Source organism: Hyalella azteca, unplaced genomic scaffold, assembly GCF_000764305.2.
Source record: "Hyalella azteca isolate HAZT.00-mixed unplaced genomic scaffold, Hazt_2.0.2 contig16068, whole genome shotgun sequence".
Lineage (NCBI taxonomy): Eukaryota > Metazoa > Arthropoda > Malacostraca > Amphipoda > Hyalellidae > Hyalella > Hyalella azteca.
Window position 1 is genome coordinate 120,613 of NW_025945895.1, and position 17,061 is coordinate 137,673.

Sequence of the window (17,061 nt, forward strand, 5' to 3'; positions counted from 1 at the left end):
AAAGGGCGACCAGAAAAGTTGCTAGGCTTAGGACACTTCCTTTAATTAACGACGTAGGCAGTGAATTGCAGGCATACAGCTTGTTGGGCAGCTCACGCACTGCAGCGATTACATCGTCAGCTGTGACGCAAGTGATTTCTTGGATACACGCACTCGAATGGGCATGGCCTAAATGTTAAGGACGGAGCATCGACTCACGACGCTCGCAGTGCAGAAATTTTGTTAAACCGCAATGAATTCCTCCACTCTTACGTCACCCGAAGCATCTCTATGACCTCTTCCCTCAAGTTTATCCAGCAAACGCCACAGCGCTCGAAGGTCGCCTCGTTGGGCGTCGACTCTGTGGCGACTTCTATTGCGCTAACTCTGGCGACTTTCTTTTAGAATTCAGGGGCCACCAAACTTTTTTCACCAAGGGCTAAGAGCAAGCTTTCTGAAACCTTCGCGGGCCGGTCACGCCCATTTACTGTTTTTAGTTAATGCGTAACCAGAAATAAACGCCACGCTCGATTTCTATACACATTATGGTGAACTACGAGATATCCTCGACGGGCCGGATGGAACCTAGCCGCTAACCAGGTGGAGGCCACAGCAGCAGGATTGTAGCGTCTGTTCGATGGATCAGTCGAACTCTCCTCTTTGAGACCCGACATTCGTCAACACACAAACTTCTCATGGTACAGTTATTCCAGACTCCGTACACAAACGTCACATGTAATAGTTATTTCAGACTCCGTACATAAACATCACACGGTATAATTATACCAGACTCCGTACACAAACATCACCTGGTACAGTTATACCAGATTCCGGACACAATCTTCACCTGTTACAGCGATATTAAATTCCGTACACAAACATCACATGGTATAGTTATACCAGATTCTGTACACACATCACATTGTATAGCTATACCCGGCTCAGCAAAGAAACGTCACGTGGTATAGTTAAACTCAGTAACCACATATCACGTGATTTTTGTATACGAGGCATATGGTTTTGACAATACTGAACTGATAAGAAAACTCGAGTCATTTTTCGATAACATGCGTAAGATAGGAAGGCACTTGACTCCCTCTGAATATTTTTTGTTCACTCATCTGTCTGAAATCAAATAAAAATATGTGTAGCGACAGGATAAATTCAACGTGACAATCAAGATTTATGATTTATTTTTTATTATGAATTATGTATTACTTGAACGTAACATCTAAAACCTAAGTAAGATTACATGATTATTTTGACTTGGCAAAAATTTTAAAATAGGACGATATTTTTTCTTCCGAGTCATGGGATCGATCATGTTAAACTCGTTAATACAAAGCGATTGTTGAGTTATATGTCAATAAAATTATCTTATAATGCCTCTGTGACATTTTATTTGAAATGAGCTAATTAAGGTATTTACTGAATTAAATTGTCACCATAACAGTAATCAAATAACTTTACCAAAGTGGTTTGAAATTTAAGGCCTCAATTCAAATAACCGCGAGAATTAAAAAGGCTGGCTACTAATGTAATCCTTCTCGCACTAAGTAGGTTCGCTCCAACTCAATAAATTTTATAAAAATTTTGCTACTCGTATTGATGCAATTTTCTCAATACTCCATGATAAATTTACTGACCTAGTGCGTTGAAGCAGTTTTTACAAATCTACTTCGTCCGAAATTCCTTCAACAATTAAAGATTGCATCGAACTGTACATTCATGGTGGGTAGAATTCGAAGCTTTTCCTTGCGAAACAAGCGATCGTCAACGAACGATCTGATGTTTAATTTTTATACAACTTTTTTGGTCATAAGAATCGTCGATGGCGGATGCCTTTAATTGGAATACAAGAAGTCGTGTGATCTATCATCGGATAAACGAACTAGTTGTCTCCAGTTCTGAATTTCAGTAATCAAATAACTTTACCAAAGTGGTTTGAAATTTAAGGCCTCAATTCAAATAACCGCGAGAATTAAAAAGGCTGGCTACTAATGTAATCCTTCTCGCACTAAGTAGGTTCGCTCCAACTCCACTTGTATATAAGATACCATTTCAATTTTTTTCAATTTTGGGCAGAAATGTATTTGTTATAAAGGCATGTTAAATATCGAAGAATAGTTTGTATTACAATAGTCATTATGAGGAAAATTTGATCACATTAATGTTCATGAATTACGCACCTAGTATACCGTTTTGCGATCAATATTAGTTGTTAAAAATATTCTGTACTGATCGATATACTAGGTATATCTGCATCCACCTCAATGTTGTAGATATTCGTCGCCAAAAATAACAAGTTATCAATGAAGATGCAAATATGGGGAGTGCAAATCCCGAATACTAACAGTTCCGATGAAGGCGTACATTGTTGCAAGAGAGTCTATAGGAAGACGTAATGAATTACATTGCTGTTTCCGCACGAATGTTCACATGGCCTGACGTAAGATTGTATTAGGTGTAGGAAATTCATTTCGAAAACTCATTTGCCCAAATTTACATTAGAACTGAGTTATGGGAGTTTCAATTTCGGGTTACAATGCTTTTTTTAGATCCAATAAACGACTACATCGACTTTTGTTCGAGGTGTGACGTAATTTTCAGGTATTGTCGTATGATTCCCTTTTGTTTTGAAAATATGTGTCTCATCTAAATCGTAATTTTGCTACATAACTTTTCAATTGAGTCATACACGTTTTTCTATCGGGAGGGTTAGTTCTATTAACTTCAGAAAAATTTCGCTACTCGTATGGATGCAATTTTCTCAATACTCCATGATAAATTTACTGACCTAGTACGTTGTAGCAGTTTTTACAAATCTACTTCGTCCGAAATTCCTTCAACAATAGTCTGTCCGTCTGTCCGTTCGTCTGTCCGTGACCTCAAATTTTCGTCGACGAGAAAATGCGCTCTCTGTCACTCACTGCAGTGAGTACAGAGTTATATTTTTTGGAAGATTTCCTTACGATACGCATCACTTCATGTAAGCTGTATTACAGTAAGTATTCAAGAATCTCATAATAAATTATAATAGTGGTTTCAGCGTTTATTAGGCCGTAGGCCTGTCGCCGATTTTTATCATTGCAGAACATTCCCAGCATTTTGCGGTCTCGAACTCGCAACTCACTGCTACAATTCTGCTGTGCTTGACCGCCCGGCCTCCTCGCCGATTATGACCAGAAACTGGCTCACAGAGCTGGGATCGAACCCGCGCCTCTCTGCTCCAATCCTGGTACTCTGAACTTTAACCACTGGGCCACCCTGCCCCACCACTGGGCGACCCTGCCCAGCTCATACAAATCTTAAGCGTGAATTATTTTGCCCATACATTAGCACAAATACTCAATTAATCATCCATGCATACATTGTCAATTTGTTGTTCGGTGAGGTTGGCGCCCAGGAATTGGCTGAGTTTCGTGAACTCCTCCTTGGGGTTTTTCTTCATCTTCTCGTAGAAAAGAATGTGAAGGTTGGGCAGGTGGCGGCGATCCCACGCGGCTTTCACGTGAGCCCAGTACGGACCGTTCAACACTGAAAATATCGATGTCATTAAAAATATATTATCTCTTAAATGTGACCAAATAATTATTGTGCACATATCAATAAACTTAACTTTTTAAATCAGCTGACTGACCATTTTTCTGGGAACTATCATTTGGACAAAATTAATGTATTTTCCAAGGGCCGTAATGGGAGGCGAAATTTCTACTAGAAACGTCGAGCGTGAATCTGTCACTTACTGTACTTAGCTCATAAGTAAGAGTCCAAGGAGCCCAAAATTATAGGGACTGAACGATAACCAATAATTGATGCTCACCCTACTTTAGAGCTTGCAAGAGAGCTTGGAGCCAAGCGTGACGAATGTCTGTTTTGAGAAGATTTGCGTCCCGGAATTGTTTTATTAAGAAATGAATCGGACCACCATAACATGACGATAAGTAATCCGGAAAAAATATCGAAACAAAGGAAAAAATATTTCCGGTATAAATGTTTCAATCGGGATAATGATTTTGGCATAGTATTTAATAATTAATTTTTGCATGTTACGGAACGTAAGACAGATATCAAAGATCTGTATGAGACGCTCTCACGTCTATCAAAAACCGGTATAAATTTACACGAGTTAGGTACGAGCGGGAATTGATAAGCTCCAGCTAATGTTGACTGTGACGTTTAGCCTCGTCTCACTTTCATCCCTTATTTACACTGAAGGTTTACAGAAGAGTTATTATGAGCAAGTCAACAAAGCTAAGATGTACGTGATTACCTGCGCCTTCGATGAAAGCATCGACGTACTCGTCGAAGGTTCCCGTAAAGCCCTCGTACTTGAATAGGCGCGAATGGTGGTGGTAGGAGATGCACACGTCGCGAGGATCTCGGATGGTGTAAACGATCTGTCAAAGAAAATATTCAACCGATCATTCAAGAATGTGATGTACGGAATGTGTTGCAAAGTGTGAAAGAATGCAGACACAGCAGGAACAATATTTCGAGCAACAGATATCGTATATATAATTGCGGTGCAAGATAGAATTGGTTGAAATCAGGTCACTCCTACACGATAAACGTCACCTTCTTAGAACATTGCCCCACCTTGGCCTTAGAAAGTGCCGTCTCATTAAGGAAGTCGAAGGACAGATGAGTTTTAATAACTCTAGGCTTTTTTGCAGCGCGCACAATGTCTAGGAAGACCCCTTTGTCGGGGTCCTTGCCCTGCTCCTTCGTAAACTTAGCGAAAGTGCCCTTGTCTTCCAAGCCGTCGGCGACGAAATCAGCTCTGAAGTATCCGACACGTCATTAATAGAAGGGAAATCATGAAAAATCAAGATAATGATAACAATCGGGTTTATATGCAGGAAATTTGAGGGCTGAATCGCTTTTTCAGTATTTAGGAACAGGATTAACGCTGACATTCCGAAATTGCCGACTTTCTAATCCCTGACGAGAAATTAACAAGTGAAAGCATTTTAATTATTTTTGAAGAGGCTCAAGACTGCGGGGTCTAAGAAAACAGAAGCTGATAGGAACTTTACAAGAATCAATCCCATCGGAGGCTCACTCGAGTATGGGGGATCTGACGTGGAGGGGTTGGTTGGCGTCGGGGTTGTCGAGGTTGGGGTTCTTGCGCATAGTCCACACGACCTCCTGGGTCCAGGTGGTGCCGCTCTTGGGCATCGTCATAACGACCACTTCGTTTTCTTCAAACTAAGTAAAATAAAAGAACTAGAAATTACAGCATCGCTATCATGCTGTTTTCGTTAAACTGAGACTTAGAAGAAAAATCTTTACCTCGGGTTTCAAGTAAAAAATTAATTTTCTCTATCATGATTTCTTATGCGCGTCGATATGATATATACAACAAATTCATGTTAACTGAGTTGATAGCGAATCCTGTTGAATTTTCAAATCGAAATATGTATTTTGTGAGTGCTTGACAAAAAATTTGATTTGATGTTGAAATCCAGCTTCATGCTTACTAAAACCCAGCAGGGAAATCATCTTTGGTGCTTCATCTGTTTCTGTAAATTTGAAACTCACGACGGAATTCCAGATACCCGAAAAACATTTGCATGAATTCTTCCCTGAAGAGACTAAATTGGCATACTTACCTCAAAATCCCGTATTTCCTGGCAATATTTCTTCTGCGCGGTTGTAAAGAACCAGCCGTCGGGGTGCAGGGTGTGGGCCCCCGCAAGATGTCCCTTGAACAACCTTTCGATCTCAGCCTGACGCTTCGTCAGCGGCAGGATTTTGTGTCCGGTTGGAAGTGACATCGTGTAACTGAAATAATGAGGTTACATCATTAATTTTATAAATAAACCATTCAATATTACCCTGAAATTCAAGTCTGACAATCTCAAAAAACAGGACGTGTGGCTAGAAGAATAATAAACTTAACGCCGAGTGGCGAGTAGCGCCGTAGTGCAACTGAAATAATGGATATGATACTTCAGAATAAAATCTTTCAGAATTGCATTTTTGATTGCAGTATGTCACAAATGTTCTGCCTTATTCCAGTCGATTGTTCGAATAGTCAATCTATATTCTATTCTCACGAAGCAGCGAGACGAGTTTTCTTCACTATGAAAGCTCTGATTCAGCACTGAAGATTATGACCCTGGGTATAAGGCTTTTATATGTAGAGCGAGATGACGTGCGAGCATGACATTAAAATACACGTGTCTTGGCTTTCATCATATCGCACTGCAGTGTCACGCATCGTCATCGCACTACGCTTTTTTTATTTGGCAACGAAATGCGCTTGATTTTCCAATTTTTAATAGGCGAGTGATCGTATGCATCAATTAAACATAACATAACATAGTGATTTCGGCGCTGAAGTGTAGGCCTGATGTGGCCAGTCGCCGATTCTTTTCCTTTTCGTGCCTTGTTCACAGAAGATCTAATATCGTTTCATTTGACCGGATATTTTCATGACTGACGATAGTTTCATCTGCATCTAGGCAATACTTACTTGGTTACTTGGTTAAGATACGGCGCAGCACCGACGAAGGTATTAGCGCCCCATCTAGGCAATTGCCTTGGTTTAGTTTTAAACTCCTGAAGAACAATTGGCAATAAGAAAAATGACTAAAGAGAACAATCTCAGATTAAATTGATTACTATCGTGAGAAAAATTTCACTCAATGTGATACTATGAACTTACAAATGCGCATCATTTTTTAGATGCACTACAGATCCCTCAATGCGTATCTTGTACCAGCACATCTCTGCCAGACTCCGCAAAGTAGATGCCTACTTATGCGAGGCCTCGCCTGTATATGGATGGATTCAAGCAGCAATTAAGTGCGTGTGTCTCGATGTCTGATTTACCGTCTTCGCTTGTGCCTTCAGTAAACATGGTAACTCATTCAAAACACGATTGCGGGGATGATTGGAGATACGTAAGCAAACGCATACGAGCCACAAAAGCAAGGTCTCCAAGTTGCTATAGCATAATTCTAAGTTGTTAGTTAGGTCTATTTATATCTTCAGCGCAATTCTAAGCATCTAGTCGCAAGCTTTGTTAATTTAGCTCAATTCTGTGTAGTTGGCTTATTAGGTAGGCCTCTTTGTTACTCAAGTAGGTATTACTTTGGATTAAGTGCATCCAAAAAAGGGTATTTTTTTCTTTAATTATACGTTTTTTTGGGGTGTAGATTAAGAATCTAAAATCCGTTTTTGGCGGTCGGCATCGGAAATTTTTAATGGAACCTGTTCCTAACTGGACCTAACCTGCGAGGTTTTCGTTGATCGGCTAGGTTTTTTCTATGTTTGGAGTCCGTCCGGCGGCCGGAAAAACCTAGCCAATCAACGAGAACCTCGCAGGTTAGGTCCAGTTAGGAACCGGTTGCATTAAAAATTTCCGATGCCGACCGCCAAAAACGGATTTCAGATTCTTAATCTACACCCCAAAAAAAACATATAATTAAAGAAAAAAACACCCTTTTTTGGATGCACTTAATCTAAAGTATTACCCTTAAGTATAATTCTAAGTAGTTTTCTACGTCTCTTTTGTAAATGACTATCTAATAAATTACCAATGCCACTTAGCAGACACTGCACAATGCACGTATTTCGCAGTTCGTTACTAAAAAGCATATAAACAGGTCAGAACTACGATATGTAAGGTTCAATTACTACATTATAACTACAAAACTGTTTCGATTGCGTTTTAAAGATTTGGCTCAGTATTTTATATAAAATAGCCGGCGACTTAAAGGCTTCGATTATCGGAATTGACGGAAGTCTTTTCGTACTTTTCTTCCATGCGCCACCAAGGCAGAATATGAAATGAATGTTTCAAGACATATACGGTTTCTGAAAAACGACTAGAGATGCACATCAAATTGTATAAGGAAAAACACGATATTATGACAATATCTGAACCAAGATAAGAAATTATGATAAAACAGGGACAGGGTAATCAATCGACTTAAAGATAAATCAAAGGAACCGAATAGCTGAGTTCCTTGGGTCCAGCAAGCATCCGTATCTAGATCTAACACGAACGAAACAAGAGTCAAATGAACGGGACGACTGNTGAATTAGTGGCTTGGTCTTAATATTAGGCTGCTCCAGCGTAAATCTAAGGTCATAATATTACTTATGGTTAGGTTATAATGTTACCCAAGCGCAATCCTTTGTAATGGCTTGGTCTTTAGTTAATTTTCCAAGTAGTTAATATACTTAATTAGTTAATTCCAAGAAGTTAGGAAGGTCTTTAGTTTATCGTAATTTTATGTATGTAGTCGGGACGGTCTTAATATTGCTTAAGCTAATTATATTTAGTTATGAAGTCATGCAGTGCGCTAAGTCTTAATGTAACTCTAGCGTAATTCTGCGTAGTTTACAAGACCTGAACTAGGCATCGTAATTTGTTTGATTTACACTAAGGTAATTCCATCGATTTAGGACATTTACTACATCCACTGTACGTACTGATATAATTAATAATACGGCTATCATGTATATTCCATTGAGTTGGTCGATAAAAGATACTGCAATGACATTTCAGTTATACCAGCACCTAAGGATTCTGATGACTTCAATATTCCCTAACAACACGCGATTTAAGAATCAATTAATATTGACTTTATAGTCGCCAGTCACAGTGACTCACAAAATAATCACGCTGACATGCTTTTCTATATCTGAGATGGGGAAAACTGTCTCCTTATCAGGACGCAATGCCCCATCGGAGTTTGCTGCCTGAGTATCTTTTTTTTGTTGTTGTTGTTGTTGTGTCACTTCGGCAGTGTACGTCACAGAGCGTACATTACAATCTATCATACGACTTTGCCGCCGTTGAGTGTACGTTACAGAATGTCCGTTACATACAGAGTGTATGCATTACAATCTATCCCACGACTGTGCTGCCGTACAGTGTACGTTACAGAATGTCCTTTACATGCAGATCATATGCGTTACAGTCTCTCAGTCATCCCTGCCAGTCTCGCCCAGAGCGCCCCTCCCCCTTGACAAGCCCGCATGAGGCACTTCAATGCAAGGCTGTCCTCCACTTGAGCGGTTCTCAAGGTCTCGGACAAAATGTGTTCGTTTTCATAATGGTTGACTATTCTAATTATTTTACTTATATTAAACATTTATCGGACACAGATTAAGAGAACTTTCACTATACACTGGTAATGTGTTTCAATTTTCAAATGAATCATACCGATAATTTATTTTCGATGAATCTGATAGTTTGTTATCTGATCATCGTTATCGTACGACATAGCCCGGTTTCGAGGGTGAATCCATAAAATTAAAGAACAGTGGTAGACAAATTCTTTGGCTATTACCTACCAGGGAATGTTGAAATTGTCATGTCCCGCTTGCATAAACAATTACGTAAATATAAATTAAGAAAATAATGGAAGTTTAACTTAGCGTACCTCGGAAGGTTACGTGGATCGAGTAGTTGGTTACAATGGCAGTTTGAAAAGACAGAGATTTTTAGTTTGAAAAGACAGAGAGAAGGAATAAAATGATTCAGAGCACAATAACTGAACACAATTACTGGCTAAAGAAAGTCAGAAAATTTATTCAAATTGTGAGAAGATTGCACGACGAATTTGTAAAAAACGGGCTGAATGTGCGAAGAACAAGCCAAGAATGTGTAAATAATTTAGGAAAATACCGTTCGAATGCGATAGCGCCGAATGAATTTTGACGTTATACAAGTATCTGCTCCTAAGAGAAATCTGTGATGTACGTCGATGTTATCTGTTATAAAAATGGAAGCTTCAAATTAATATTCACGAGAATATTATATAAACTACGATACCAGATGTTAGTGCAAGCCTAAATTAAAATCAATCATAGTATTTGGCACAAATTTGACGAGAGATTTGAGAACTGCCCGCGCTCCAATAGAAGAACAAAAAAAAAAAATAACAAAGTAATTTATAAAAATATTGTATTCAATTTATTTCCAATGAGTGCAAAAAATAACGAGCATTATACCCTCATTTGTGCCGGAATTAGCTGCAGATCAAGGGATACATAATATATTTTCTTGGCAAAAAACTGAGCGAAATTTTTAGAGTATCAAGTTGGGTATGGAGTTGAGGAGAGCTACGAGAGAAAATGAGTTCAGAATTTATTCATTTCTAGTTGAATGATATCGCATTTAGTTTCTATAAAGTCAGACTTGTTGTAAAATCTTATTCATTTGGTTTCAGACGATAGAAAAAAGGCACACGTATGGTCAAATATTTATTTTGTACATATTTTCAATGCTATTAACTGAATTGCCTTGCCTTTAATTGTGATTAGTTAAACATATAAAATGTATTACTTGTCTCTTTGCTCGACAACAGGATAAGCAGCATCTAAAACCGAAAAACCGACTATGAATAATCACAGCAATGGAATCGTCCAGTAAATTGCATGAAATGAAAAAATAACCTTGCCAACTCGACTATATGGAAGATTCTACCCGCCAATGTTAGCAAAATCAAATTCGGTTGGCGGTCCATAGTTCATTTGTGGGCTTGACTAACTATTACATTAACATTACGCATTAACTCGATGCGCATATAATTTCCAACTCACCGGTTGTCGTGCGGTTACGGGACGAGTTTGAGAAGTGAATTGCTTGCTATGGTCGCTCCTGCGCTGCACTGCACAGTGAGACTTTGAATGCAAAGCTTTTATACAGCGATATGGCACACTACATAAACTAACAACAGTCCCTTGTCTGAGCTAGCCTCATATCGCAAGGCATTAGCATTTATTTCAAACTTTTCTTTCGGTGTTGATAAAATTTCTTGTCAGTATAAATGTTAATGAAGTTTTACATTATTCTCCAAATAGTTGCCACTCAAAGGTAATCCCGAGCGTACGATATGACAAGCGTTTTTCTTATCTGTGAAGGGAAGAATATCAGAATAATTAACTGCACAAACAACATTAAAAGACTGCTACGCTACTTATACTAGGAGGCGGCCTTACGTCCGACCCCGGTGACGACTAGTCTTACAATCTCGGTCTAGATAGCGGTTCCCTGATGTCAAGTGTGGTGCAGTGTTGCCAGTGTTGCCACTTGGGAGCACAGGATACGGCCTTCAAAATGTTGCTTCTTAGATTACATTTTTATCTGAATTATGACCTCTTTCTCAAATCGTACTTGTAAATAGCCATTTGCTTCTGATATTTCGAAATACAAACAATTTTCAAATTTCCTTCTTTTAAACTCATTTCCACACCTCTACTTAAAAGTACTCCTCAATTTCACTCCAAACTGTCATTTTCACTGCTGGTTTTAACTTTAATCACTAGTTTACAAGTGTAGCGTACTTTTTTCGAATCACTCACTCCCAAATCCGTTTCTATAATGTCATCCATCACCTCTACGAGGTCTAGCAGCCAGCCTTCACAAGGCCTCCCTCATCTCAATGGATGCAAGTCCCGTTTATAGTCTCATGTTTTTATTGCGTCATTGTTTGCTTTAGTAAACTGAGCACGTCATCCACAAGTGGCTTGCACTGAGCACAGCAAATCTACTGATAGGATCAAGCTAAAATAAGTATTGAAAAAAATAGCTGATAATGCAATAGTTGATACAATTAAAATTGTTAATGATACAATAGTTCATAAATTCAATCTAAAATACGATACAATACGGTAGTTTGATTTCAATTGGTTACCACGTTCTGAATAAGGTGGTCAGATTTCATCATTCAGAATAGACTCATTCAATTGACTTCAGATATAATTAATTCCTGTACTGGCTAAGTTAGTGGGGAGTTTTGTCTCCTGCAGGATTATTATAGCAAAAACTGAAATAATTTGGCTGTCAACATTCTTTAAATTACCTGTAAATTTCATGATTAATTTTATGAGACCATTTACCTTGATCTCAACATGCACCTCAAGCTCCACATGTTCATTTCGTTATCAATATGTCCAGTCCTCTATCTGGTGCCCATTATAACTGGGATCTGCAGCCCTGACCACTTAAGATTTTGAATAGCCGTGACAGCCGTGAATTGGCTTGCTGGTGTTTCTATTTTTTTATGCAACGTTATAATTTATATCGTTTTGTATTTTTTCGGAGCTTCAAACTAACGCACGCGTTTGAATATAATATGGACCACAGTATCAGATGTTAGTTTAAGTATGAATCAAAAACAACGGGAATATTTGCCACAAATTTGATGAAAGATAAAGTAGTGCAGGTGCACCGACCGCTCAGGGGTGCACCGTTATACCGTGAATAGAAGAACTAAAAATATAACAATGTAATGTAGATTATGGAGTATTGCATTTGTTTCCAGTGAGCCCTAAAAATAACAAGCATTATTGCCTCATTAGTGCCGGAAATAGCTGCAGATTGGGAGATATTTAACCCGTAAATGCCCGCATTTAATCTCATTGGTGCATTAAAATTAAATCGCTCAGTGGAGTTTATGTTTACCGAGCCACACAACAGCGATGTAACACGTTTCGTTCTCGTTTTACTTGATATATATATCGTAGTAATAACCGTACTTAATACAAGGAGCGCTGCAGACGAATAGCCTGATTACCAAATCATTTATAAGCAGAAATCTAGTTAGTATCATTTATGATATGTAGGTCAATTAAGGGCTAATTTATTTTCCTACCAAAAAAACAGACCGAAAATTTCGTTCTGTTTTTTGTTCGGTCTGTTGTCCGGGTTTATAGTTGAGGAAAGCTACGAAAAGAGATGATTTCAGAATTACCTAATTTAGACTTGAATAACATAAATTCAAGTACAGTGAAGTCAGACTCATTGTAAACTCTTCTTTATTAGACTTCATACGATAGGAAAAAGTCTCGCATGTGGCCAAATATGTATTCAGTACACAATGAATTAATCGTCTCTAATACTTAAATTAGAATCAGTTTGAAGCAAATAATATGAGAACACGGATAGTTGTAGTTAGGACTATGCTTCATCACAGCATTGCATTCGTCCAGTCAATTGCATGAAATGCAGGAAAGAATCGCATCATTAATTTTGTTTGTATGGGGCGTATATATCAACTTTATATTATATTTCTCCGTCATATGTTATGTTGATGCGGGGCGTATATATCATATGAGTCGATATCATGTTAATATGCGGTGTAAATATCAAATAAAACTCTGGACATATGTTTCGTTTAGAAAAACATCGAATAGTAATTATTTGTGACACGTTTCTCTAGAACACGTTCTAAGGTGTAATTCTTCTTCGGGCGGATTACATCTTAATTAAAAGGTACATATTCAACGCCAAACTATTTCTCGGTGTAATTATAATCACATTTGTTGGTCTCAAACACAAAAAAGCCCTAAAATTTCGTATTAATTCGAATCACAATAATTTCATAAGTATGATACCATATTTGTGATAATCAGCATGACCGTTTCAATGGGCTCCTTCATCAAGGGTTGAGGATGGTCTCCATGATCTCTTTGTCGGGGCAGTTCTTCTCGATCCAAGCCTCAAATTTGTCCTTCTGTTCTTGGGTCAAGACCTTCTTCCATCCACCGGAAGCCCCTTAACAAATACGAAAGTTCTTGATATCACATTTTAATTAAAATTTTTGTAAACTAAGTTCTATATTCATTTGGTGGAAGGATTAAATTTGGAGGAAAATCAAATCATGGCCAAACAGGACGAAATGTCGTATACACAAAAAAGACACTTGCTTTAGTTTTGCCTTGCCCAAGCTGATCAATCTAAAAATAATTTAGGCAGATTCGATGATCTTTCGAGCGAATGAGATTAAGATAAAAAATAATTATGATCAATTACCAGATCTGAAGAAGCCCCCTTCGTTCTTGGCTAGCGCGGTGTCCAGGAAGGCCTCTTCGTCACTCTTATTGATGATGTGATCGTCACGTTTCTTCATCTCCGAGAAGCTTGTGTAATGGACGATCTAAAAATGAAGGATATTAGGATGCGATAATTATTATCGTAAGATAACAAATTTACGTTGAAAAGTCGCACGCAAACTCATGAGAATATAATGACATTCTTATATTTTGGAAAGCGTAATTGCAGTTACGTGAACATTGCGAAATAATGCTCTTTCATCTGCCTGTTTCTCATGCAGATCTTATTGAAATGCATAATTGCACGTGAAGCCCTCGTACTTGAAGAGGCGCGAGTGGTGGTGGTAGGAGATGCACACGTCGCGAGGATCTCGGATGGTGTAAACGATCTGTCCACGAATTTATTTTAAATGTTATATTGCTAAAAGAGAAAACCTCACAACTGTTATGACAAAGAAATAAATACATGAACGATTTAAAATAAATTATTGTTAAGTACCGTAAGCGTCAGTTGGCTCCTCAATACACAATCCCAAATTGTGTGGTGCTACACGAAACATTTAATAAGTTTTCCCGATTCGTTGTTGATGATTTCGTGAGAAATTACGTGCTGGTCAGTTATTTACCAGAAGCGATAAGTTCTTTGAGCATGATTTGTTCATGAGATCAAATCGTTTTAAGTTACTTACTAGAAACTAATTCACTTATAAGCCCCGTATTTAGCTGTTGAATTGCAACTACCAATAAATTTTGTTTAACGCATACGATAGAGTTCTGCTTCTTAAAATATTGTCTCACCTTGGCTTTGGAAAGTGCCGTCTCATTGATGAAGGGAAAGGACAGATGGGTCTTAATAATTCTGGGTCTGTGTGCGGACCGAACGAAGTTCAACCAGACGCTTTTGTCGGGATCTTTGCCTTGCTCCTTGGTTAAATTAGCGAAGCCGCCCTTGTCTTCCAGACCGTCAATGAGAAAGTCCGCTCTGAGGTAATCGAACACGTCTTATGAGAGCAAAGGAAATAACGAGGGGATATACGGCTTCAAACTGATGGCAGTGGACTGAAGGAAATATAAAGACTAGCGTTTTGTGTCTCATGTGGTCGAGAGCAAGTGTATCAAGGCTGGTTTACGATCAACTAAAAGGTGATTTCACATGCACCGGCGACTCAGCATCAATGAGTGGAAGTGCAACTCTTCCTTTCAAAATCAAGAGAAAATACCAATTCTGTGAGGAAGATTAAATAAAAATAAAATAGTATTCGAATCCAAATCTCAGTGACTCACTCGAGTACGGGGGACCTGACGTGGAGAGGTTGGTTGGCGTCGGGGTTGTCGAGGTTGGGGTTCTTGCGCATGGTCCATACGACCTCCTGGGTCCAGGTGGTGCCGCTCTTGGGCATCGTCATCACGACCACGTCATTTTCTTCATACTGATCAAAGTAATTAAACCTTTTTATTGGAGTAGAATAAGAAATTATAACCCAACTTCATCATTACCGTCAAGCACTTCTCATTAAAAATTGCGCTGCAACTTCTCCACGCGACAAAAAATCTTCTCGCTTCGAATCACCGACATGTGGAACAACCTCCCCAATGACATCGTTGGCGCCACAAGTATGAACGCGTTCAAGAACAGACTAGATAAAGCTATGGAAAAATATATGTTCAGATTTGAAATGCCTAGCACCATATCGAACTCGGTGGAAGTCGAGTAGTACTTCAAACTATTGTCAGTCATGAAAAGATCCGGTCAAATGAAACGATACTAGATCTTCTGTGAACAAGGCACGAAAAGGAAAAGAATAGGCGACAGGCCACATCAGGCCTACACTTAAGCGCCGAAATCAATATGTTATGTTATGTTATTACAATAAGGCGTAATACACGTGAGTTAAAAAATGTACGATAACGAAACATTATACAAAGAATATTCAAGCCCGAACAATAAAAGTAAGTTATGTTCTTTCAATAAGGCTGATTTTAAATGTATACAGTATACCTCGAAATCCAGAATTTCCTGGCAATATTTCTTCTGCGTGGTGGGGAAGAACCAGCCGTCGGGCTGCAAGGTGTGGGCTCCCGCAAGATGTCCCTTGAACAACTTGTCGATCTCAGCCTGACGCTTCGTCAGCGGCAGGATTTTGTGGCCGGTTGGGAGCGACATTGTGTAACTGAAAGATTGTAGCTACATAAGTTATTTGTCTGCATTAAACGGGCAATATTATATGATAAACTGGAAGTCTGGTATTCTCAATCGACGTGGTGTGGTACGAGGGATAATTTTCTGATCGGCTAGTAACAACACAGTGCAACTTATAAAATCATAGTTAACTGAATTCACCCTGTATTTATGTCAGTGAATTCACACTGTAGGGACCTTTTATTAGGAAGAACCTAGCCAACTCAATCATATTAAAAATTCCACCCACCAACATTAGCGAAACCCAAACTCAACTGGCGATCCTTTGGTCATTTTTTTGGCTTGAAATTTCCCAATAGACACCAATCTTATTGAAAGTTATTAAATCTGGTAAATTGAACCTGAGTGAACTTGAGCTCCTAATAATGGATTAATCGAATTTTAAAATAATACTGCAATTTTGTTGCCTGGGAGTTTTTGAACTGAGCTGATTCTGCATGAAAAGCACCTCAATTATCTAGCCGTTTCAAGCCAATTGCTCGGTACAAAGGTCAGTGGGGCCGTCTGGATTGAGATTGTCGACTTTGCCTCACTACGCGGAGCTCACAACTGAGTTATTTGTGTGGATTTTGGAGCCGAGCGACCGGTAATCAGGAATATTCAACATAACACCAGAAAATGTTAAAACTTAACAATAGTTGTTTCAGCACGGGTAGAATTTTAAGACCCTCGCCCTTGAGAGCTGTGTCATGGTATCAAAAAAATTAACCGAACAGTTGTATTTCACGAGTTTTAAAAAGAAGCCAGGGCCTCACAATTAAACGTTAAAACAATTCTACTGCCTGTAGTTCAAGTTTTAGGTCCTAACCACAATATTAACATAATGGCATATTAACATAAACTAGATTAGCATTCCAGTTCACCGGTTGTTGTGCGGTTACGGGACGAGTTTGAGAAGCGATTTGCTTGCTAAGATCGCTTCTGCGCCGCACTGCAGAGTGTGACCCTGAATGCAAGGCTTTTTTTTATTCAGCGAGATGCCGTACTAAGATTGCTATCAACGGTGCCTTGTCTGAGCCAGCCACATATCACAAAGCATCAGCATCGCACAGTGCTTGCAGTCGAACGTTTGAACACTAAAG

At 38.8% G+C, this 17,061-nt stretch overlaps 1 protein-coding gene and 1 long non-coding RNA gene across 2 annotated transcripts; both read right to left on the reverse strand.

Annotated features, from left to right (window-relative positions):
* Nucleotides 1-3,264: 3,264 nt before the first annotated feature.
* On the reverse strand, nt 3,265-17,061 carry LOC108682228. Its single transcript, XM_047884726.1, has 10 exons — nt 16,843-17,061; nt 15,779-15,950; nt 15,064-15,209; nt 14,578-14,761; nt 14,086-14,168; nt 5,595-5,766; nt 5,045-5,190; nt 4,579-4,762; nt 4,253-4,379; nt 3,265-3,516 (listed from the first exon to the last, which is right to left on the reverse strand). The coding sequence occupies exons 2-10, from the start codon at nt 15,941-15,943 to the stop codon at nt 3,332-3,334; spliced, it is 1,392 nt and encodes a 463-aa protein (XP_047740682.1). The 5' UTR covers nt 15,944-15,950; nt 16,843-17,061; the 3' UTR covers nt 3,265-3,331.
* LOC108682231 lies at nt 12,746-13,877 on the reverse strand. Its single transcript, XR_001931556.1, has 2 exons — nt 13,760-13,877; nt 12,746-13,501 (listed from the first exon to the last, which is right to left on the reverse strand). It is a non-coding gene; the product is annotated as an uncharacterized LOC108682231 (long non-coding RNA).